Genomic DNA, 23,629 nt, shown 5'->3' with positions numbered 1-23,629 from the left:
AACAATTGACAGGAATGGGGGAAAGAAATACAGTAGAAGACGAATGGGTAGCTCTGAGGGATGAAGTCGTGAAGGCAGCAGAGGATCAAGTAGGTAAAAAGACGAGGGCTAGTGGAAATCCTTGGGTAATAGAGGAAATATTGAATTTAATTGATGAAAGGAGAAAATATAAAAATGCAGTAAATGAAGCAGGCAAAAAAGGAATACAAACGTCTCAAAAAAAGAGATCGACAGGAAGCGCAAAATGGCTAAGCAGGGATGGCTAGAGGACAAATGTAAAGATATAGAGGCTTATCTCACTAGGGGTAAGATAGATACAGCCTACAGGAAAATTAAAGAGACCTTTGGAGATAAGAGAACCACTTGTATGAATATCAAGAGCTCAGATGGAAACCCAGTTCTAACAAGGGAACCTCCCCATCGCATCCCCCTCAGATTTAGTTATAATATGGCTCAGTGGATAGGCCTTGAAAAACTGAACACAGATCAATCGAGAAAACAGGAAGAAGTTGTGTGGGACTATGAAAAAATAAGTAAAATATACAAACTGAGTAGTCTGTGGGCAACGTCAAGGATAGTGTGGGCACAGGAGCGCCGTGGTCCCGTGGTTAGCGTGAGCAGCTATGGAACTAGAGGTCCTTGGTTCAAGTCTTCCCTCCAGTAAAAAGTTTTAATTTTTATTTTCAGACAATTATCAGAGTTCAGGCACTCACACATAATCAATTTCGCTCTCCAAAATTCCAGGACGTGTTCAGATTTGCTTGGACATATGCAGGATTTGACGGTCTACACAGGGAAAAATTTGAAAACGTTAAAAACATATGTTTTGACAGAGCACAGAGAAAACTGTGCGACTGTGAAACTGTTGCATTCATTTGTTGCAGTTTATGTGACACACTCTTATGTTTTCATCACTTTTTTGGGAGTGATTATCACATCCACAAGAAAAGATAAATCAGGCAAGGTAGAAGAATCTTTTTACCCATTCGCCAAGTGTGCAAGTCGACAACATATTCCTGTCATGTGACGCACATGCCGTCACCAATGTTGTATAGAATATATCAGACGTGTTTTCCTGGATCAAATGTTTTCGGTTCCCATTGGAGAGGCACGTCCTTTCATCTACTAATCGCACGGTTTTGCGGTGCAGTCGCAAAACATACGCCCTAAACTTATTACAGTGAACAGAGACTTCAATGAACGAACGGACAGATCATAATTTGCAAAAACAAAGTAAGTAAACTTTTCGCTCAAGGGTAGACTTGAACCAAGGACCTTTCACTCCGCAGCAGCTCTCGCTAACCACGGGACCACAGCGCTCCTGAGCTCAGATATGCCTTGATGTTGCATATGTTGCCCATGGACTACTCAGTTTGTATATTTTGCTTATTTTTTCATAGTTCCACACAACTTCTTCCTGTTTTCTCGACTGATCTGTGTACAGTTTTTCAAGGCCTATCCACTGTGCCAAATTATAACTAAATCTGAGGGGGGTGCGATGGGGAGGTTCCCTTGTAAGCAAGGAGGGGAAAGCAGAAAGGTGGAAGGAGTATATAGAGGGTCTATACACGGGTGATGTACTTGAGGACAATATTATGGAAATGGAAGACGATGTAGATGAAGATGAAATGGGAGATATGATACTGCGTGAAGAGTTTGACAGAGCACTGAAAGACCTGAGTCGAAACAAGGCCTCAGGAGTAGACAACATTCCATTAGAACTACCTACGGCTTTGGGAGAGCCAGTCCTGACAAATCTCTATCATCTGATGAGCAAGATGTATGAGACAGGTGAAAAACCCTCAGAATTAAAGAAGAATATAATAATTCCAATCCCAAAGAAAGCAGGTGTTGACAGATGTGAAAATTACCGAACTGTTTAATAAGTCACAGCTGCAAAATACTAACTCGAATTCTTTACAGACGAATGAAAAAACTGGTAGAAGCCGACCTCGGGGAAGATCAGTTTGGATTCCGTAGAAATGTTGGAACACGTGAGGCAATACTGACCTTACGACTTATCTTAGAATGAAGAGTAAGGAAAGGCAAACCTACGTTTGCATCATTTGTGGACTTAGAGAAAGCTTTTGACAATGTTGACTGGAATACTCTCTTTCAAATTCTGAAGGTGGCAGGGGTAAAATACAGGGAGCGAAAGGCTATTTACAATTTGTACAGAAACCAGATGGCAGTTATAAGAGTCGAGGGACACGAAAGGGAAGCAGTTGTTGGGAAGGGAGTAAGACAGGGTTGTAGCCTCTCCCCGATGTTATTCAATCTGTATATTGAGCAAGCAGTAAAGGAAACAAAAGAATAATTTGGAGTAGATATTAAAATCCAGGGAGAATAAATACAAACTTTGAGGTTCGCCGATGACATTGTAATTCTGTCAGAGACAGCAAAGCACTTGGAAGAGCAGTTGAACGGAATGGACAGTGTCTTGAGAGGAGGATATAAGATGAACATCAACAAAAGCAAAACGAGAGTAATGGAATGTAGTCGAATTAAGTCGGGTGATGCTGAGGGAATTAGATTAGGGAATGAGACACTTAAAGTAGTAAAGGAATTTTGCTATTTGGGGAGCAAAATAACTGATGATGGTCAAAGTAGAGAGGATATAAAATGTAGACTGGCAATGGCAAGGAAAGCGTTTCTGAAGAAGAGAAATTTCTTAACATCGAGTATAGATTTAAGTGTCAGGAAGTCGTTTCTGAAAGTATTTGTATGGAGTGTAGCCATGTATGGAAGTGAAACATGGACAAAATATTGTTTGGACAGGAAGAGAATAGAAGCTTTTGAAATGTGGTGCTACAGAAGAATGTTGAAGATTAGGTGGGTAGATCACGTAACTAATAAGGAGGTATTGAATAGGATTGAGGAGAAGAGAAGTTTGTGGCACAACTTGACTAGAAGAAGGGATCGGTTGGTAGGACATGTCCTGAGGCATCAAGGGATCACAAATTTAGCATGGAGGGCAGTGTGGAGGGTAAAAATCATAGAGGGAGACCAAGAGATGAATACACTAAGCAGATTCAGAAGGATGTAGGTTGCAGTAGGTACTGGGAGATGAAGGAGCTTGCACAGGATAGATTAGCATGGAGAGCTGCATCAAACCAGTCTCAGGACTGAAGACCACAACAACAACATAAGACATACATCATATTATAGAAAATACTGAAATATGACAATGCTAGCCTAAATTTTCTTAATTATGGCTTCATTTGTAAATGCAAAATATTGCGAACATATATTGGACAAGCATGACCTACTAGTAAACAAATGGCATAATAAATTTTATGAGAATTAATGTTTTACGAGAAATCGCTTATTAGATACCATTGCAGTTACGAAACTTTCAAAACAGGAATGTAAAACAAAAGGGTTGTTTTATTTCATAGTACAAGTCAATGTGTTAATAAATGGTTTGTGTTACAATCATAGAAATGATATCTAAATAACTGTAGTTTGTGGATATTGTCATAAGAAACAGCCGGTTTCATGTTCTGTGAAATTACTCATTGTATGTAGTAAATGTTGATCTTATCAAAGTCACCTTCATAAACATGGAGCACTTATGGAGCTACTTACTAATTAATTTTCACACATTTCTTAGTTACAGCATAGAATGCAAACCAGTCCATTCATTCAAAAGTGCGAATGTATTTGAAATTTTACAAATGTGAATAAACTCATTGAAAATTATTGTTTCCTATGATTTAGGTTTTTGTTGTGAAAACGAAACTTTGTATGGAGCATTATGTCAGTCTTTGACTACTTTGATTGCTTTCAGCTTCATACTTAAACTACAATATCATAATAGTTCGAAATGCAAATGTTGACTCGACTCTGCACACTTATTATCATGGGTAGTATTACAACAAAACCCTCCACTTATAATTTGATTGATCAATGTTTTAAGGTGTTCCAATGTAGGAGACATCAAAACTGAAGTGATTCAGACCAGAAGTGTGCCTTTAAATTCTTTATTTCATCAAATACATAAATCTGACATTTATTTTAAATTTTGTGAAAGCAGCCCATGAATACTGGGCATCCAGTAAAACTGTGACTCCTGTTTCTACAGGTATTACAACAATGAAATAAAATTAATACAAGTAAATTGGAAACATTGTCAAAAATATAACACTGCATATAAAATAAGATATGGCCAATGAGAAGTTACATGTGGAAATAATCTAAATGCTTGTCCATACTAAATATTAATCAAGATATGTACATTACTGTCTTATGAAGAAGCAGTGCATGTAAGAATTACATCCATTCACACTGCACAATTACATTTAGATTCAAAATCCAAAAAGCACTATCTTAAAGATGAGCAAAACTTAAGAGTACCATTAAATAAATATGCACACAAATAACAATAATCACTAAAACATACTTATAAGGACCATTCACTTCACAGAGCCTGGTATCTTTTTTTAATTGACTCTGCCAAGGAGCATGCCAGAATTATGCCAACCACCTGGAAGAAAAAAAGGTGAATCAGATTACCTTCCAATAGCAAGGACACAATCTAAACATCTACAAGGTACACACAGAAACTTGCTGTTTTACTTATCAAATGTGCCAGTATCTTTCATATTACACTCACTGTGACCTCTTTTTATTAAGTAACTATTACAATGAGTGATGTAACTCGTATCTTACATGACTACATACATAAGTGACACAGTTCAAGAGAAAAATCACAGCAGTACATGGAAGAAGTAACCCTCATAAAATTCAATCATATGATTGTATCACCAACTTCTCCTCCTGAAATTAAGAAAAACATACGTTCCCCTTACAGTAAAAGCCCATCTGGTTTCGATGGTGTTTCTAACAGAGTACTACAGATTTGTTCCCATATAATAAGCCCAGACTTACTGGAAATATGTAATACATCACTAACTCAAGGCATTTTTCCAGGGAGACTGAAGTATGCCGTTGCCAAACCCCTCTTTAACAAAAGTGATAAAGAGAGGTGTCAATAACTACTGTCCTGTTTCACTGTCAGATCATCTTCCAAAATCTTTGAGGTGATGTATTCTAGAATATTACCTCTCCTTGGCAACAATAATATCCTGAACAAATAAGAGTTGTTCTACTGGGTGCCATTAACATCTTCACTCACCAAATTTTCCATCATTAAATAACAAAATAGCCCCGGTTGGTATGGCATTTGACTCTTTGAATCACAATATTCTCGCAAATACATTGAAGTTTTATGGGACTGATGGTACAGCCAACCAATGGATTAGGTCATATCTAGAGTGCAGAAACGTTTACTTGGTAATTCAACCAATGAAGTCTGGGGGCATAATTCTGACTAGGGAAAAATCACATATGAGGTTCCCCATGGCTCAATCTTAAGTTTACCATTTGTTCCTCATCCACTATTGTTCCTCATACATGCGAAGAATCTTCCATCTAATATACAACAAGCAGAATTAGATCTTTTTGTGGACAACAATAGTATTGCAATCACTCCAAGAATACATGCAGAAACAGAAGAAATGGTAAATGATGTTCTTAAAACTATAATTGACTGGGTTCTTAAAACTATCAGTGACTGTTTACCTGCAAATGGTCTCGCCCTCAATTTTAAAAAGATGCGACATACGAGTTCTGCACATCTAGGGGTACTACACCAATGATACAGGGGATAGGCAAAATAACGTGAAAACCTGTACTTGGGAATGGTTTATTAATAAGGGGCTGGATCCCCATTTCCCCGTAATACAGCAGCAATTCTTCTTGGAATACTGGCATATAATAATTGTATAGTCTCCCCACTCTTCGATCAGAACCTCTTCTAACTCCTGTAATGACGAGGGGGCAGAAATCTGCTTCGGAGTCTGCGCTCCAATACTGCTGACCAGGATTCGATAATGAAGTCCAGGGACTGTGCTAGTCAAAGAAGGCACTGCAGTTCAATTGCATGTTCCTCATACTATGATTTTACTATCCTGACTGTGTGAATGGGTGCATTATCATCGCCGGCCGCGGTGGTCCCGCGGTTCTAGGCGCGCAGTCCGGAGCCGTGCGACTGCTACGGTCGCAGGTTCGAATCCTGCCTCGGGCATGGATGTGTGTGATGTCCTTAGGTTAGTTAGGTTTAAGTAGTTCTAAGTTCTAGGGGACTGATAACCACAGCAGTTGAGTCCCATAGTGCTCAGAGCCATTTGAACCATTTTTGCATTATCATCCTGAAATATGGTGTCATTGTTGGATAACAACATTCGAATCGTGGGGCGCACCTGATCACCTAAAATGTCCACATAATCAGGCTGTAACACAGCCTTTGAGAGCAATGATGGGACCAACAGAATACCATAATATGACTGCTCACACTGTCACACTTCCACCTCCATGCTTAAACATTGGAATCAAGCAATCAGGATTGTAGGTTTCTTTTGGCATTCTCCAGATGTAAACCCAACCCAATGTTGGAAATAACTAAAACGTTGACTCATCAGACCGTATGATGTATTTCCATTGATCAGCTGTCCAGGAGTTATGCTTCTGACACCATGTTTTAAGCTTCTTTGCATTGGTTGTCATCACTAATGGTTTCGGTATAGCAGTTCATCCATGAATATTCGCTTCATGGAGTTCTCGGCAGACAGTGTCAGTAGATACATAGTCTCTAAGATGGCTATTGACCTCTGCAGCCACTTTAGCTGCCGTAGTTGTGTGTTTTTCTGACACAATTCGTGTTAGCATTCGACGATCTCTGTCATTTAGTTTTGATTTGCACTCACTAATACGTTTACACGATAATGTCTTTCCATCTTTAGCGTAGGTTGTCATGATTGTTGAAACAGTTGCTCTTTAAACATTCAGTAAGTTGGCTGTCCTGTTTACTGATGCTTTAGCTAATCGGGCCCCCACAATCTGCCCTCTTTGTAACTCTGTTAGGTCTGCACGTTGACCTCAGACCTCAGCCTCTGAATGCAGACACGAAGTGTGTACCACTTGTAAACAAACTGCACTGATGCCTAGTCCATACTGAACACACCCAGTCCAGTGCGACACATGCCTTGCCTGAGTTGTTGACCATCAAACAACCACCCATTACTACCACTGTTCATATTATTTTGCCCATTCCCTGTAAGTATTAACACAGGGAAATAAATAGGGTGGAAACTTCAAGATTCCTAAGTGTACATACGAGAATTTAAACTGGAAAAAGCACATTTTTGGAGCTCCTAAAACAATGTTAGTTCAGCCACATTTGCAGTTATAATCATTGCAAATCTTGGGGAGAGAGAAATCAGTAAGTTGACACATTTTGCATACTTTCATTCAGTAATGTTCTGGGGTAACTCATATTTAAGAAAGAAAGTCTTCGTTGCTCAAAAATGTGCTGTAAGAATAATATTTGGTGCTCACCCACGACCATCATGTAACCATCTGTTTAAAGGAATAGAGCAATATGACTGCTTCACAGTATATTTATTCCCTTATGAAGTTTGTTGTAAATAATCCACTACAGTTCAGAAGGAACAATGATGTGCATAATTACAGTATCAGAAGGAAAAATGACATTCATTACTCCACATTAAGGTTGTTTTTAGCACAAAAGGGATGCACAATGCTGCAACAAAATTTCTGGTCAGTTACCCAGTGACATAAATGTCTGACAAACAGTAAACTAAAATTTGAAAATGAACAGAGCATTTCTCCTCGACAACTACTCCTATTCCATAGAAGAATTTCTGTTACTGTAATGTGTAAAAGGTGATGGGTAGGAATCACTAACTCACATCTGCATACTTAAAAAAAAAATAAATGAAATGATAATTAAATAGACACCCTAGCTGCAAGCAGGCGTTGATACACTTCATTGGGGACATGTTGAAAATGTGTGCCCCGACCGGGACTCGAACCCGGGATCGGGTAAATATTCAGCATGTAGCCATTTTTACAAATTAATTTGCAATGTAAGTGTACAATGACTCGTTCCACATCACTATGATCTATTGTGCAAAATGATCCATGGAACATGAAAGTAACTACTAAATTTGTTACCTTTTAGCACTGTGAGGTTTCATTGGCAAATAGAATGAAAGGGTCGGAGAAAATGGGAATAATTAAGAATTAGAGACATCAGAACAGCGTGTAGTGTTGACACTAACATGGCAGTTAGCCATGAATATAAATGAATGAAAGCTGAGGCCACCCACTGGGCGAGGAGTGGTGCATGGGAATAATCTCTACCTCTCTCTTGCAGAACTGGCGGCCTACATCCAATGTTTTATGCTTCTGGGAAAGCAGAAATTAGATTTTTGTCAGAGATCACCGATCCTTCTGGTGCTGTGAGAGCCATACTCTAAACTCCATAATGGGCTAGGACTAGACTCTTCGTTATCTAAAAATAAAAAAAACAATGAGCGATAAACAACTGAAAGCAAAGCCAATTTCACAAAGAAATGGACAACAGCTACAGCTCTATTGTTTGTTAAGGTCATCAGTTTCCTTAAAATGGTAGTTCATGCTTGACCTCCAGCAGTATCTTACAGAAAAATAGCATGTATTCAACAGACACATTAACAACACACCTTACCATCATACGTGGTAAACAATGGTCATATTTATGGAAACAAATGTCAAAAGCGCTCCTTACATGGGTTGACAAATATGATTTTATGTAATATTTTTGATTTAGTGATGCCAATTTATCATGATTCTCAGCAAAACCTGTTAACTTGGCACTGACTGCATTAAACCATTTTTCCACATGCAACAAAAGTGACTCTGCAGCACGTAACATGACAGCTGATACAGCAGTAGTGCTGTGTTCTGTTTCCACATGCTCCTTTCAAAATTGTCATGGTACTATATTCAATACGACATCAGCTTGGATTATTCGTACAGACATTTGTGTTGTTATTCAGGTTATGGTATTGAGTAAGAACCGACCCAAGAATCCAACAAAAAGAAGAGTACACACAAATGTTGGATTTGGAAGTGGAATTAACATACAAATAATACAGAAGCATCAAACAAAGTAATGGATGTAGCACTCATAAATGAAGACAGACACATGAAACACTTTTGGATAATGAAAGCTAATTTCGAGTACCTGCACAGGTGTGATTCAAGCTCTATTAAAAAATCTGATATTCTGATTAAAGATGCAGTCCCAGCTCAAATAAAACTAGAACTGTCACTTTAATATTTTACATCTGGTGACTATGTCTTTCCAATATTTAGGCCTATACCACGTTCTCAAAACCACAATTTCAAAGTTTTTATGTGATATGTTGGATGCCCTTTACGACACCCTAAAAACTAATGTAAATGCTATTATTTTCACTCTTGCCCACCACATCATCAGTTGAATATTACAAAATATTAAATTTATTCTGAAACTAATTTTGGAGCTACACTCCGTGCAAGTACACTAAGACACACTGTAATATAGTCAATTCCTTTATTAACAGGTATACTCAGTATGAAAAACTACTGCCAACAGAAACCTTGTTACTTCCTTTCTCAAATCCCCTAGGCAATTGTTTAAAGATCACTGAAGTTTCCAGTACTAGATTCTTATTATCTGAATGTACCGCCAGGATTGCATTTATTTTCACTGTTTTTAGAATAAAATGAGCTGCTGTAAAACCACAAACCATCCTTCACTTAATGAAATAATACTTGTGTAGTCATAAACAAATTTGTTTCGGAGAGATTATTAATATTACGTACATTTTTATACACACCTGTATAAATATGAAAAAAAAAAAATCAAATATGGCACATTAGCCTCAAATATGACAGTCCCTTCTAACTTATCAGTGGTGGGAGGAGGAAAGTGGTGCCTAAAGCATCTTTAACTTTTGTGGCTTAGCTAGAAATGAGTAACCTGAGTGGCTCCACTGGAATCTGGGCGTTTCCACGTGAAACTTTGGTGCCACCATTCAAGTGGTGGCCAAGTGGCAGCATTTTTGTTGCATTTGAAACCCCAGCTTTAGGATTCACGTGTGGACCACTGTTATCTGGGTGGGCTGTAGAAATGGCCGTGTGACTTCCATGGAGCATCGGTACATGCTACTCTCCACATTGCCAGGTCCCACAGTGAGCAGAATGCGGTCTTGGTGTGAGGATATAAGAAGATAATTATTTTATTTTCTGGTGATATGGAAAATGTGCTTTTGGTTAAGGTGAATGACAATTACTTCTGTGGTAGAAAGTTGTACGTTATCTCAATGCTGTAAAATGCTCTAACAGTTTGGAATAAACACTGCGCAGGTATTCTCTAGTTGGTGGGAAGGTAAGCATACCACGCAGAAGGTATGGAAACTCTAGCAGAGCAATGCCAGTGTGAATGTGCAGTTTGTTGGATTCTGATTGACAGCTCTGCTGCCTGCAGTTTCCAAGAGACAAGAATTGGGGAGGGGGGGGGGGGGGGATGTACCTACACCCGAAATATGCATCACAACTAAAATGAAATTATACATTCAATAGTAACTGTATAACAGCAACGAGTGGTTCCTCAGCATGCAAATGCTGTATGTCATGTCCCGTTTGTAAATGAAAAATCCCTTTGGAAAAGTGTTGGCTACTGTGACAGGGCTAACATTAACAGAGCTGTTAGAAAACACCACCAGTCTCAAAACCATTTACTCTCCGTAATCAATTGAAAAATAATAATAATAATAATGTTTATGCAGATGAGAATTTATTGCGTGTTGGATAATCATAAAACAGCTTTTAATTTACAAGATAATCTCATGTGAAAGAGCAGGGACATAATGAAACACTTATGTGATATGTTACTTGTCAGTGAAAGAGATAACATGCAGAGCACGTGATGAGTCACATGGGTCTCTGAATAAAGGCAATTATGCCCAACTTTTACAGCTTCTCACAGAATCTGATGAAAAGCTGAATCATCATTTAGAACATTATTCCGTGTTTACAGGAGTGTCAAATCTAATACAGAATGACTTGCTCTGTTTCAAACATGCTCATGAATAAAATTAGAATGGAGATAAGTGAAAAAAAATTTGTCTCATTTATTCTGGATGAATTATAATGTAAGTGAATGGATAAAAAATCTACTCAGCACTTGGTGGGAGAACACATGTGTAAAAGGTATTAAAGTTTGCAAGCCTTCAGAGCCAGTGGCTTCCTCTTGAAGAGAATGGAAGAGCGGTGAATGAAAAGGACTGGTGAGGTTTAGGGACAGGGGTAGAGTTTGGAGAAGTCACCCAGAACCCCAGGTCAGGGGAGACTTACCAGATAGGATGACAAGCTCACGTTAAACTTTTCTCTGCATTTGTTTGGCTTTCTGGCCAGTACATCCTGCTGCATCACACATTAAATGAATGATTGCAAGAAATGCTTTATCTTCAACCACCCATTGGTTTCTTATTCCAAAATACTGGATTATTACCCATCTACTGTCTAATTCTGATGTAGAAGGTTTGGGATACATTACGATAAATCATTATCTACTCACTAAATGCAACTTATGTATTAAGATTCTTGTGGTACTCAAATAATGTTATATCACTATTGGAATACTAAATTTTTTAATTGGTACACTGGCAAAATTGTTACAAATTATATGGTAAAGTTTATTATGCAAGATATACCTGAATGAAAGCAATTCCTACTCCAACGCCACACACAATTACAGCATGCTGACTGATGAATTTTTCAAGCAAGTCCACGCAACCTTTCTGATATACTGATTCTTTACATGGCTCATTAACATCATGGCCATCACAGCATGAGGTAGGTATCTTCAAACTTGCTTTAGCCCAGTCATCAGGTCCACTGACACCACAACAATGGAACTGAAAGTATGAAAATTTAAGTTTTTCTTTTACTACTCTTTGTAACAGTAATCTTGAAACATTTCAACTATACTTGAAAAAGTGCAAGGGCTTATACAAAAGCTGCAGTTTTGTAAGTGTGGGTTGTACAGTTGTTAAATATCACTAACATTTCTAAGAAATAAAGCAACATACAAAAAGACATGTTTATCAACAGCAAATGTGGTAAAGCACAAAATAAACACCATGAAAATATTTCTTGAAGCAAAGGCTCTTGAGGTAAGAACAGTCAAGAGAACAAACATACCCCTAAAAATATTGGTTATTCCATATGCTGACAAAAATAATAAGAGAATACATGAATACAGTGCAAAGGTAGCATTTTTAATAGAAAATCATTTGTTGCTCAATTATTTGTTCAACTTATACAAGGGTGTTTATTAGTTTTTATTGGCTAAAGTCTAGATCAGAGCCAGTGGCAATCACGATGGTATTCTCCACTGCTCACAGATTGGCAATGCATCAGTTTTACACAGGCAATAGGATGACACTTTATAAAATCAAAACATTTTGCTTGTTTCTTCCGAACATCGTAAGATTTCTGAGGTTGTGGTGTAATGACATCTCTTCTAAACATCTCAAAGATGTAACGGTAGAAAGATTATGTTTAAGATATTGTCTATGGCAAGATCATCAGAGATGGAGAACAAACTGAGATTGGGGAAGGATATCACCTGTGTCGCAGGCTGTTGTGGCCGAGCAGTTCTTGGCTGCTTCAGTCCGGAACCGCGCTGTTGCTACGGTCACAGATTCGAATCCTGCCTCGGGCATGGATGTGTGTGGTGTCCTTAGGTTAGTTCGTGTTTCAGTAGTTGTAAGTCTAGGGGACTGATGACCTCAGATGTTAAGTCCCATAGTGCTTAGAGCTATTTGAACCATCACGTGTGTCCTTGTTGACTTTTCCTTGAGGGATTTCGGGAAACCACAGAAATCCTAAATCTCAATGGCCAGAAAGGTATCTGATCTACCGTCTCTCCAAATGCAGATCTACTGTCTTGGCATGTGCCACTCACACAGTACAAGTACGCGGAGTCTACAAAAAAAATTATGGTTTATTTTGCTTATGAAATGGGTTATTATTGGCAACAGAAACACCGAGAAGTAAATTTACTACAAAATGTATATTGCAGAGACCTCTCTACAATAAATGCAGTTATGCAGATGAAGAAGTATTACCCAAACAAGAGCAGATTTGCTTGGTCTTTGGAACACTAACATATTCTGACCACAACAGAATAATGGAACATTGAACATTCTTGAACCTCCTGGAATTATTACTGAACATAGCTGCCAGCCTTGGCCACTTCAGCATTTTTCCCAGCTGCTTCTCAGACTTCCCATAAGAAATTCATTGGTGTTATGCCCTCTTTTGACACCCATATCTTCAAACCCCACTCCCACAGTTCCAAACTAAAATATTATTTATGGATAAGGGTTGGAAGGCTACCATAACGTATAATCCCTTTCCCTTTGGGGGTGCAGGGGTCGGCCATAGAGTTGTAGCAGCATGCATGGAAAAAACATTCTTATATTTATAGTATATATTGTTTCCTGTTATTTGTTCTAGAGTGAAAGCACACAAAATAAACCAACAACCTTCTGATCAAAATAAAAACAAACAGTCATATGGGGCGAGGGGGTAGAGAGAGAGAGAGAGAGAGAGTGAGAGAGAGTGAGAGAGAGTGAGAGAGAGTGAGAGAGAGTGAGAGAGAGTGAGAGAGAGTGAGAGAGAGTGAGAGAGAGTGAGAGAGAGTGAGAGAGAGTGAGAGAGAGTGAGAGAGAGTGAGAGAGAGTGAGAGAGAGTGAGAGAGAGTGAGAGAGTTGTGGAAGGGGGGGGGGGGGGCGGCATGTTGACCATAACTACTTAATTTGCTTCAGTGGAAGACAATGTTTTAAAACTAGGTTATTCAGTTTATTACATGTGACACAAACACAAACATACAAACAAAATTCAAGCTTTCACAACCAACGGTTGCTTCATCAGGAAAGAGGGAAGGAGAGGGAAAGACGAAAGGATGTGGGTTTTAAGGGAGAGGGTAAGGAGTCATTCCAATCCCAGGAGTGGAAAGACTTACCTTAGGGGAAAAAAAGGACAGGTATACACTCGCATACACACACATATCCATCCGCTCATACACAGACACAAGCAGACATTTGTAAAGGCAAAGAGTTTGGGCAGAGATGTCAGTCCAGGCGGAAATTTACTCACATCTGTTTGCAAGATGTCCCATGACCTTCGAATACCTTCATAGTTTTTGTAGGTAGAAAGTGTGCTATTTAACTGAGTATCTATCTCATCTCTCAAAACATCCTTCAAGACACAAGCTGTTAAGCCCCCACCTATTTCCATAATGAAGATGATGAAAAGTAGCACTGAAAACTGAACAGAAATAATAATTATATACTTAACGTATGCAACTATTCATAGCAACTGTCAGTACAAGCTTTTGAGTCCCTTTATATCTGAAAGCATCAGATTCATTATGTTCATAAATATACTTACTGTAATTACCATACAACGATTTTCCTTCAATGCTCCATAGCAACCAAAGAATGCAACTATAAAAACAATGACTCCAACCGTAACTAGCAGCATACATCCAGCAAGAACACTTCCACCAAAGAATAGATCATAATACGATATATCATGAAGAGCAAATAAAGCAACTGATGCAATTACCAAACCAGAAATCTGAAAAAAATAAATTAATCATCATTTAAGTGTTGTTTTAATTGTTTCTTGGATTAATAGCTACAACATTAAATATTACATCAAGGCATTAGGCATTTTTTGCCTATAATTAAGTGCTATATTCCACATGCCTACATAGTACTGAAGAGGCAACAGCTTGTGAATCATCTATATGACAACCCTTTTTTACTGCAAGAAGAGACATAACTATGTACTGCAACTTTCCTGTCTTAAAAATGCAGTACCGGAAGAACTATACAGAAAGTATTTTGGATGTGGTTTTAGAATTAATAATTCAAAAAGTATTTACCAGTTTTTACATTACACTAAATAGTGTGACTGCTATAGTTGTCAGCAATCAAAAAGAACGCAAAGGAGATTCATGTTTTCCCAATGTCTACAGATTCAAGTGCACAGAACTGAGGATCAAATAAAGTGGGCACACTACGAGTTTTTTTGTAAGCAGCACACAATTTTTTGCTCCACCTATTGATATCAAAATCAGCTGTAATAGGAAACTAAACATTTCCAGTTTCCATTATCAACAGATTGAAATTTTCCGTGAATAGAAATTTGTTTGTGACCTTAAGCATTTTACTACGTTGATGGTGCTTATGGTCTACCTTAGTGTCCTGTTTCCAATCATGCAAGGGCCTGTAGTATAATACCATTTATTTTTACAAGAAACAACAAATATTAGGAACGTGAAAAGTTAAAGAAAACAGCAGGGTTAACTCAGTCATTGATTCGGGGACTAATCTTAGCATTATCCCACCAGGATGTACTGATGGCTCTGCAGAAAACACTAAACTGTAAAGGGTAGAAAAAGGAATTTGTTAGAGTCTCTTTAACGTCACACTCCCAGAATTGGCACGTCACGTTTCATGAGGACAGGGAACCTAGGTAAGGATGGCTAGGTGAAGAATCAAACCTCACTCCTTGTAAATATAATGCTTGTCACTCAGTTGTCACAATTCTACATGTTTTAAAACCGTTACGGCACTTCCTGTCTCTGTAGCACACGAACTTTGTTTTTTAGTGTCTGCTGGTTTCATGTGCCCGTGCTTCACACCTTTTAGCAATGCTGTATAATGCACTTGTGTTTTTAATCAAATCTTCACGTTTTATCTGCATCACTGATTGACTTACTGTGCATTTTCTACTTTTATGCAGTATCATGTAATTCGTCAAGTGTTTTCACTTTTTCAGTAGTGTTTTATTTTCAATTTTTTTCCTTTATTTACTTATTGTGCGTGTTGAACTCACAATGTAGAGAATGTATTTTGTTATTCCTCTTCCAATCATTTACCGAGTGAGGTGGCTACTCTAGTCTTAAGTACTGGACTCGCGTTCCGTTGGAGGGTACTGGGGTTTGTTCCCCGTCCAGCCATCCTGTCTTCGGTTTTCCATGGATTCCCCTTTTTACAAAGGTGGATGCTGGAATGGTTTGTTTGATTAGGCCGTGGCCGATTTCCTGCCTTACTTTATCCTGTCCCATTTTGTATGTGTTTTATATGCACACATTATTTCTCTGTTTCTGACATGTCCGATATAATTTTAGCAAATGGTGTACCGACGACTAAAATATAAACCGTTCTAAAAATGATGCGTTTAGCAGAAATGTTTAATGCGAAGTAGCACTGAAACTGTATGATTTCGTAATAAGCAACTATGGCTACGAAAAACCAACAAATATTGCATGTTAGCGTCTGAAGCACTAAAATTGTCATCGCTAATGCTCTATTTTTTTTCTGTCAATCACATCACACGGCACGTGATCTCTTCCAAAACGGAAACGCGCCGTTTTTTGTATGGTTTATTCTGATAGTGGCAGCAAATGCGATGATGGTATATACAATCGTTACCTACCTTTAAATATAGCTTGTTGCGTACAAATACGTGTTTAGCTTCTTACATGTATTGGAACGAAGACTAACAATGCTCGAGTTCTCAATGCAAAAGACAGTTACGTTCTTCACACATGTTATCAGACACAAAAAGAGTAAAACAGCTTTTCCAATCTCACAGCTTATTTAGAAGTAACATACGAACCACGAACAACAGGTTGAAAGAGAACAGTAAATACTTCACGCAAGACATCCCACAGGACAACATGTTGGCTTTTCTTTCTGTAGGGAAGAAAAACAGTGTTTATGCAGCTGTAAAAATAATTACACGCACAGTAAATAACAGAACATACTTTTCTTTAGTTTATTTACCTGATGTACCCTAACACACAACCACGCAACCCAACACGCCGTCGACCACTGCTGGCCGCCAACCAGTGTCTGGATCGCTGTTCCTGCGAAGGTGTTCACAATAAAATCTGGACGACGTACCCTTCCGCGAATCGACAACTCTTAACACGCTGTTTACTTCAGGAGTTCAGAGGTGGGGAGAGGTGCAGCCACAGAATCTCACACGCGGTCAACTGCGAACTGTCAGTGTCGCTATCCCGTGATTCAGTCGACACCCCCGGGATTGTCGATTCAGTTTTCACCAGAGCGAAGGGGCGGGGCGATGGGGAGTGGGGCTTTTATAGGGACAATCGGTAACGTGACCATGGTTGGCTCCAAGTCCTTATGATTATGCGTGTTTCAAAAAGGAAGAATGCGTGTTTCCGCGTCGTATTTTCCCGTATTCGAAGTCCACTGACGGGCCAAAAGGAGTGCTGCTGTCGTTCTCCGCTATCGTATCGTCACTAGAGCAGGGCGCTTCTTTTATTTTGGTGATTTGTGGCTTTCACACAAGGAAACCTAATAACATATTCTTACACGAATTAACAACATGATAAATTGCTAATACAGCTGCAGCAGGAAATAAATTGTTCACGTGAGTAGATGCAGTTACGTACCAGTTCAAAGTAGCGCACGTTGTTACCTCGCAGTGCGAGCCTGCAACGTGATGACAAAAACCTATCGCGAAAATTATCTTCGCGGGAAGCCGCGACAGCTAGCTCCTAGCGCCATAAATTGTGCTGATGATGAGACCGAGGAAGATGTGATGGTGTCGATAGAGAATGTAATGGAAGGTGCAAGCAAATGTCGACCGTCAGCAGTTCGTTACGTCATTTGGGTGCAAATTATTGAAGGAGGGGCACGCTGCCAAGTGTACCGTGATCCAGGTATCTGCCCCAAAGCAAGTTTAGTAAAATGTACACGGTAAACATTTAATTGACGATAAAGGTAATATTTGCAAAAACTTCGCAGCTTTTGTCCCATAGAACTGGGCTTCCAGACTACCAAAGAAACTCTGACAAAAGCTGTTCTATCTATAAAATTAGATATTTAAAAGATGTCAGAATGAACGATATATTATATGTGGGGCGCTGACAACCTTGCCGTCCGTTGCGGCCGAGCGGATAACCGGTACGGTAGCTCAGCGTGTTAGGTCAGAGGACTGCGTTCTCTCTGTAATAAAACAACTGAGTCAAGAAATCAACGATCAACTTGAACGGATGTCTTGTGACGTCCGCCCAGACCAAACGCAACGAACTACAGTAGAACCCCTAAAATCCGTCACCTTCGGGACTGGGACCATGGTCGGAAAGAAAAAAAGGTCGGATTATCCGAAAATTCTAATATTTATTGCAAAAAATATATAAAAAGACATTTAGTACAAAAAATTAAACAATTTAAGAGCTAAAAGACGTCTACATTAATATAAAAAGATGTTTATTACACAGTGTGAAACAATATATTAACTAAAAAACGTCAACACACACTATAATATGTATTGGTTTTAAAAGGAAAAACGACAAATAAATTACGGTACTGTACTGTACTTAATAAGGTATAAACGATAAATAGTATAAACGATAAATACTGTAAACTAAAAAATTTTTATAGCACTGTATACAAAAAAGAAATTTTTTACAAAGAAATAAACTACTGTATGTATAAACTAAGAAATGATTATACTGTATGCATTGTTTTTACAGTAAAAACGAAAAGAAATTACTTGGAAAAAAAGTTTAGCAGATGTTTAGTGTAGATTTAGCTGCAGTGTCCCTCCATTTTTTTTTATCCACAAAACGTCCATTGGAGTTGAAGTTGGATTCTACTCGATGTATTGAAGGGTGATATCTTAAACCTTTCGTTGCATTGTTGTGTGAAATCCGGGTGGGGGTTCGTTCTCGCCGTCCGAGTCCTCATTCAGAGTTTCCTGGCTAATAGTGGCAACAATGTGGTCGTCATTGAGCTCTTCAAAAGTGTCACAGTCTTTGTCACATTCGTTGATCCACTCTTCAACTTCATTGGCAGGGACGTTCGGCTCCAGAGTTTGTAGATCTTTAACGATTTCCAGTGCGTCGTTGTTTTGCTCATCTTCAGTATGCTCATTTTCAGTCATAACCTGGGGCCAAAGCTTACGCCACGATTTCCGCAGTGTGTCAGGTTTCAGTTCATCCCATGCTGCAGCGGTTGTGTAAATAGCATCTTTGACGTTCAGGGATTTCATTGCCTCAAATAAGTTATGACCTCCTTCAGATTTTTCCAAGATTGAGCTGATGTACTTTCTACGATATCACCTTTTTTAACCATTCGATAACGCCCTGATCCATTGGTTGTATGAGTGAGGTCACATTAGGAGGCAGAAAGAGAGCTTTTATGTCCCCTTTCACCAAATCTTCCTCAGGTGGTGTGATGGTGCGTTATTCAACAGCAGTAGAGCACGAACAGGCAGATTTTTTTGCTTCAAGTCTTTTTCGACCGATGGCACAAACTCGTCGAAAAACCAGGTTTTAAAAAGGTTGCAGTCCATCTAAGCAGATTTTTTATTGCTGTAATAAACCGGCAAGGAAGATAAGTTTATATTTTTGAATGCCCTTGGCTTTTTAGATTTGCCAATGACGAACAAGGGGAACTTGTGGGTACCATCTGCGTTGCTACAAGGAATGACTGTTATTCTGTTTTTTATAAGTTTCGTTCCTACCACGGATTCATTTGAAGCTGCGAGCGTTTTTGTTGGCACCATTTTGAAGTTCAGCCCTGTCCGGGGTGGCGAGCGGTTCTAGGCGCTACAGTTTGGAACCGCGCAGCCACTACGGTCGCAGGGTCGAATCCTGCCTCGGGCATGGATGTGTGTGATGTCCTTAGGTTAGTTAGGCTTAAGTAGTTCAAAGTTCTAGGGGACTGATGACCTCAGAAGTTAAGTCCCATAGTGCTCAGAGCCATTTGAACCATTTTTCAGCCCTGTCTCGTCGATGTTATACACTTGGCAGGGTAACAGTTCATTTTCTTCTACAATTTCTTGAAACTTAACAGAAAACTCCTTAGCAGCTGCGGCATCGGCATATAGTTTTTCACCGTAAATAGAAACAAATCGGACACCATGACGAGTTTTCCAACGATCAATCCAGCCTTCACTGGCAGCAAATTTACTTTCGGCTTCCAGTTTTTTGTGCAAAACCATCGCTTTTTCTTTGAGAATTGGCCGGATATTGGAGTTCCTTTCCTTCTTTCTTGACGAAACCACATTCACAATGCGTTACCAAGCAGCTCAAGTTTAGGCTTTTTTAATGTTTTACGATTCTTCAGAGTGTTTTCACCATCAATCGTAACTGTATAGGATTAAATGTCTTTCCGATTCTTCCTCCAATCCTTAACTGTCGTAACACCTACATTCAGTTCCTTTGCAATTTTTTGGAGCGATTTTCCTTCGTCCAGTCTTTGTAGCACTGCTAATTTTTCATTTAGTGAAAGAGTTACGTGTTTACGTTTGAATCCAGACATGTTGAAAAACAGACAACTGTACACACAATAAATCTACAGTAATAAGTACTGTAGAGTACACAGAATAAAGCAAACAAAGACGTTTTTTAATCCCAACAAAGAATAAAACTGCACAATAACGTACAGTATAACAATATGCACAGCGGTAGACACCGCAACAATGGCCCGACAGGCGTCCAGTTAGCGACAAGTCGTCACAGGCTCGCGAGCCTGAGCGTGGTCGGACTAACCGGAGTGACGGACCACCCAAGGTCGGATTAGAGGAGTTCGATGTGTATCGAACAAAATGGAAAAAAAGCGGTTCTAGGCGCTTCAGTCTGGAACCGCGCAACCGCTACGGTCGCAGGTTCGAATCCTGCCTCTGGCATGGATGTGTTGAGCGCCCTATGAACACCAAACACATCTCATTATATGAGGACGACAGAACGTACTTGCAAAAAGAGCATAATACATTACTTTTTTCACGAAAAAATGCTACACCAGAATTTAAGCGGCCGGTAGTTTATTAATTTTTCATACCCTCAAATACACTGAATAAACGTTGCAAAGTGACGGGGTCCGAGTACTGTCAAACAAGAGTGCCAGAGAGTCAAACAAGAATGCAGAAAGCCGTTTCGTGATCACTTGTCCTCTACAACTATAACAGGAAACCTTCGGACTATCATGTAGATATAGACAGAAAGAAGTTAAAACGCGTAGAGAAAAATAAATCCGAACTTCTGGCATTAATTAAAAAGTATCAACCAGTTTTTTTATTCCAGTGACAAGATATTGTAATAAAAAGATTCTCTAACTACTGGTGCCGTATCATCTAGACTTGACCCCATCTTAAATCCTATAGAACTGGTTGGAATTTTGCAAAGAATTAGATCCTTAGTCGTAATACGCAAGTTTCTCCCTCACCAACCCAAAAAAAAAGAACAGCTGATCCTTTTGCTGCTAATAAATAAACATTGTGTGTTACCTTGCCTGGAAGTCTGTCGATGTAACGATACTTCGGTGACTTGTGAGTCAATTTCGCTGTTTTTACAGGCGAGTAACTTCTGAGCTAGCGACACAAACACAGAGTGAACTCCTTCCAGACCATTCCATAAGCGCAAAAGATTTATGTAGTCGCCGGAAAAGGGACATGGGACCACAGCAGCACTAGCCAAAAGTCGCAAACCGCTGCACCACATGGCCGGTTTGGCTTTGGTGCCATAGTATTAGTTTTTGCTGTGGTGACATGAGAAGAATTGCAAGGTCATGTATCACGCCTAAAAACAATGTCAAGGAAGTGGGGTTCTTCGACGGACGAGGGCACTGAGAAAATAGTAAAATCAGCTGGGATAAACAACGAATTAACAGACAATGCTGTGGAAGTAGCTGCATCAGCGGGGAATGTAGTTTTACGGACAATGCCAGTTGAGCCAGAAATGGATATGTTCTGTACTGGAGCGGTAACAATAGTGACTCCAAAAATGGAATTGGCCTCGTCCTCCTTAAAGTTAAAGACATACAGCAGACGTCAAATACGTGAGAGACAGGGTCACCCGGAAGAGACAAAGGGCTGGTAGAACACACACACTGTTTTGCAAGTATATGCACCACAGACAAGATGTAGCGCGGAGGAGAAAGAGCATTTCCTTAATGAACATAAAGAACAAATAAGAAAGGAGGACACCGTCATTATGGGCGATCTGAATACTCAATCTGGTAAAGAAACACTAGGATGTGAAAACATCATCGGTCCTCATGGTTAAGGGAAGAAAAACCCGAAAGGAGAAAATGTAATTGATTTCTGTGTGCGAAACAACTTAACCACACAGAACACGTGTTATCAGAAGAGGGAAAGTCACAAAATAACCAGGTACAGCTGGGATGGCAAGCTCAAGTCTATGATAGGCTTCATCATCATCGACAGAAAAGCTGGTCAGTATGTTACAGATGTTAAAGTAGTATCCAGTCCGTACCTAGATAGCGACCACCTGCTATTAATTGCTGACCAAAAATATGTTCAAGTGCCAAAATTTAAACAAATGCCAAAGATTAAGTCGTGGTTGTTGAAGGACACAGAAAGGAAAAGGAATTATGAAGTGCGAATAACAGCCAAATTATCCAAAACTGAGAAAGGGGGAGTAGAAGAAGAATGGTCTTTATTCAAAGAAACCCTTTTTAAAGAAGCCACGGAGATCTGCGAAAGAACAAGTGCCACACCAAAAGAGAAGAGAACACCTTGGTGGAATGATCGGGTGAAGACAGCGCTAAAAGAAAGGAACGTACTCAAAAGAAAATTAGACCATGGAAAACAGAAAAAAATGATAGACGAAATGAATTAGCAAGTGAACATCTAGCACAGGATTACTGGAGAAAGAAACTAGCTGTAAATAAGACTGATCCAGGAAGAAAACGAAAAGTGCTCGGAGGACTTTACTACAAGGAGAGAGGAAGACTGCCAGGACAGTAGAAAATTACAATACAAACTACTAAAGAGTAAACGAAATGAATATGTAAATATCCCTGCACTGGTAACAGACAACGGTAACTTAATACCAACAGGGGAAGGGATCAGGGATGAAATGAAAAAGCACTTCAACATGCTGCTAAACAGAGATGGGGACAACACAGCCATCAACGACTGTCAAGTCATTAATGAAGTCCAACCAACGGACACCCATTAACATGGCGTGAGGCAGAAACACCATTAAAGAGAATGAGGAATGGAAATTCGACAGGCTTTGATGATCTCAGTTATGATAAAGGCAGTTGGAATATTAGGTTTAAACTGGCTTTGTAGAGTGTCATCAGTGATTTGGGACGAAAACAAAATCCCAGAAGATTGGAGTAATGGAATCATCACCCCTCTGTTCAAAAAGGGCAATCGACGAAAATGTGGAAATTGCGGAGGCATTACGCTGCTGCCACACACCCTGAAGATATCAGAAAAGATCATAGAAATGAGGCTTAGAAAGATAGTACAACCTTGGATTAGGAAGAGAAACTTGGATTCAGGAAAGACCGAGGTACTACGGACCTTATTTTTGCAGTAAGAATGCTGACAGAAAAATACTACGCATATGGAAGAAATCTTGTGGTTGTATTTGTAGACACTGAAAAAGCGTATGACAGTGTTCCTGGAAACAAGATATGGAAATGTTTAGAAGACCTAAACTTACCAAAGTACCTAACTAATATAATCAATACGCTATACCAAAATTGTTATAGCTGTGTCTAGATAGGTAATGGACAACATAATGGTTTGAAACAAAGAGAGGTGTCCTACAAGAAAGTGCCCTATCGCCACTTCTGTTTGTAATAGTAATGGACAATATCATAAAACCTATCAATAAAACAGACAGTGAACCAAACGCCCTGGT

The 23,629-nt window shown here is 39.2% G+C and overlaps 1 protein-coding gene across 1 annotated transcript; it reads right to left on the bottom strand.

Annotated features, from left to right (window-relative positions):
* Positions 1 to 4,334: 4,334 nt before the first annotated feature.
* On the bottom strand, positions 4,335 to 16,656 carry LOC126252710 (23 kDa integral membrane protein-like). Its single transcript, XM_049953648.1, has 5 exons — positions 16,594 to 16,656; positions 14,353 to 14,541; positions 14,059 to 14,229; positions 11,607 to 11,810; positions 4,335 to 4,486 (listed from the first exon to the last, which is right to left on the bottom strand). The coding sequence occupies exons 1-5, from the start codon at positions 16,654 to 16,656 to the stop codon at positions 4,421 to 4,423; spliced, it is 693 nt and encodes a 230-aa protein (XP_049809605.1). The 3' UTR covers positions 4,335 to 4,420.
* Positions 16,657 to 23,629: the final 6,973 nt, after the last annotated feature.

The sequence above is a fragment of the Schistocerca nitens genome, chromosome 1, assembly GCF_023898315.1.
Source record: "Schistocerca nitens isolate TAMUIC-IGC-003100 chromosome 1, iqSchNite1.1, whole genome shotgun sequence".
NCBI lineage: Eukaryota > Metazoa > Arthropoda > Insecta > Orthoptera > Acrididae > Schistocerca > Schistocerca nitens.
The sequence above is the reverse complement of the archived record's forward strand: the minus strand, read 5'-3'. Positions and strand labels throughout refer to the sequence as shown.

What these genes read in the sequence shown, in the direction of transcription:
- LOC126252710 (XM_049953648.1), bottom strand. Translation starts at nt 16,656, where the DNA reads ATGTTGTCCTGTGGGATGTCTTGCGTGAAGTATTTACTGTTCTCTTTC. An exon ending in GGGACATCTTGCAAACAGAT is followed by an intron (nt 11,811 to 14,058) that starts GTGAGTAAATTT and finishes TCATACTTTCAG; the next exon opens with TTCCATTGTTGTGGTGTCAG. An exon ending in TAGGAATTGCTTTCATTCAG is followed by an intron (nt 4,487 to 11,606) that starts GTATATCTTGCA and finishes TTTTTCTTCCAG; the next exon opens with GTGGTTGGCATAATTCTGGC.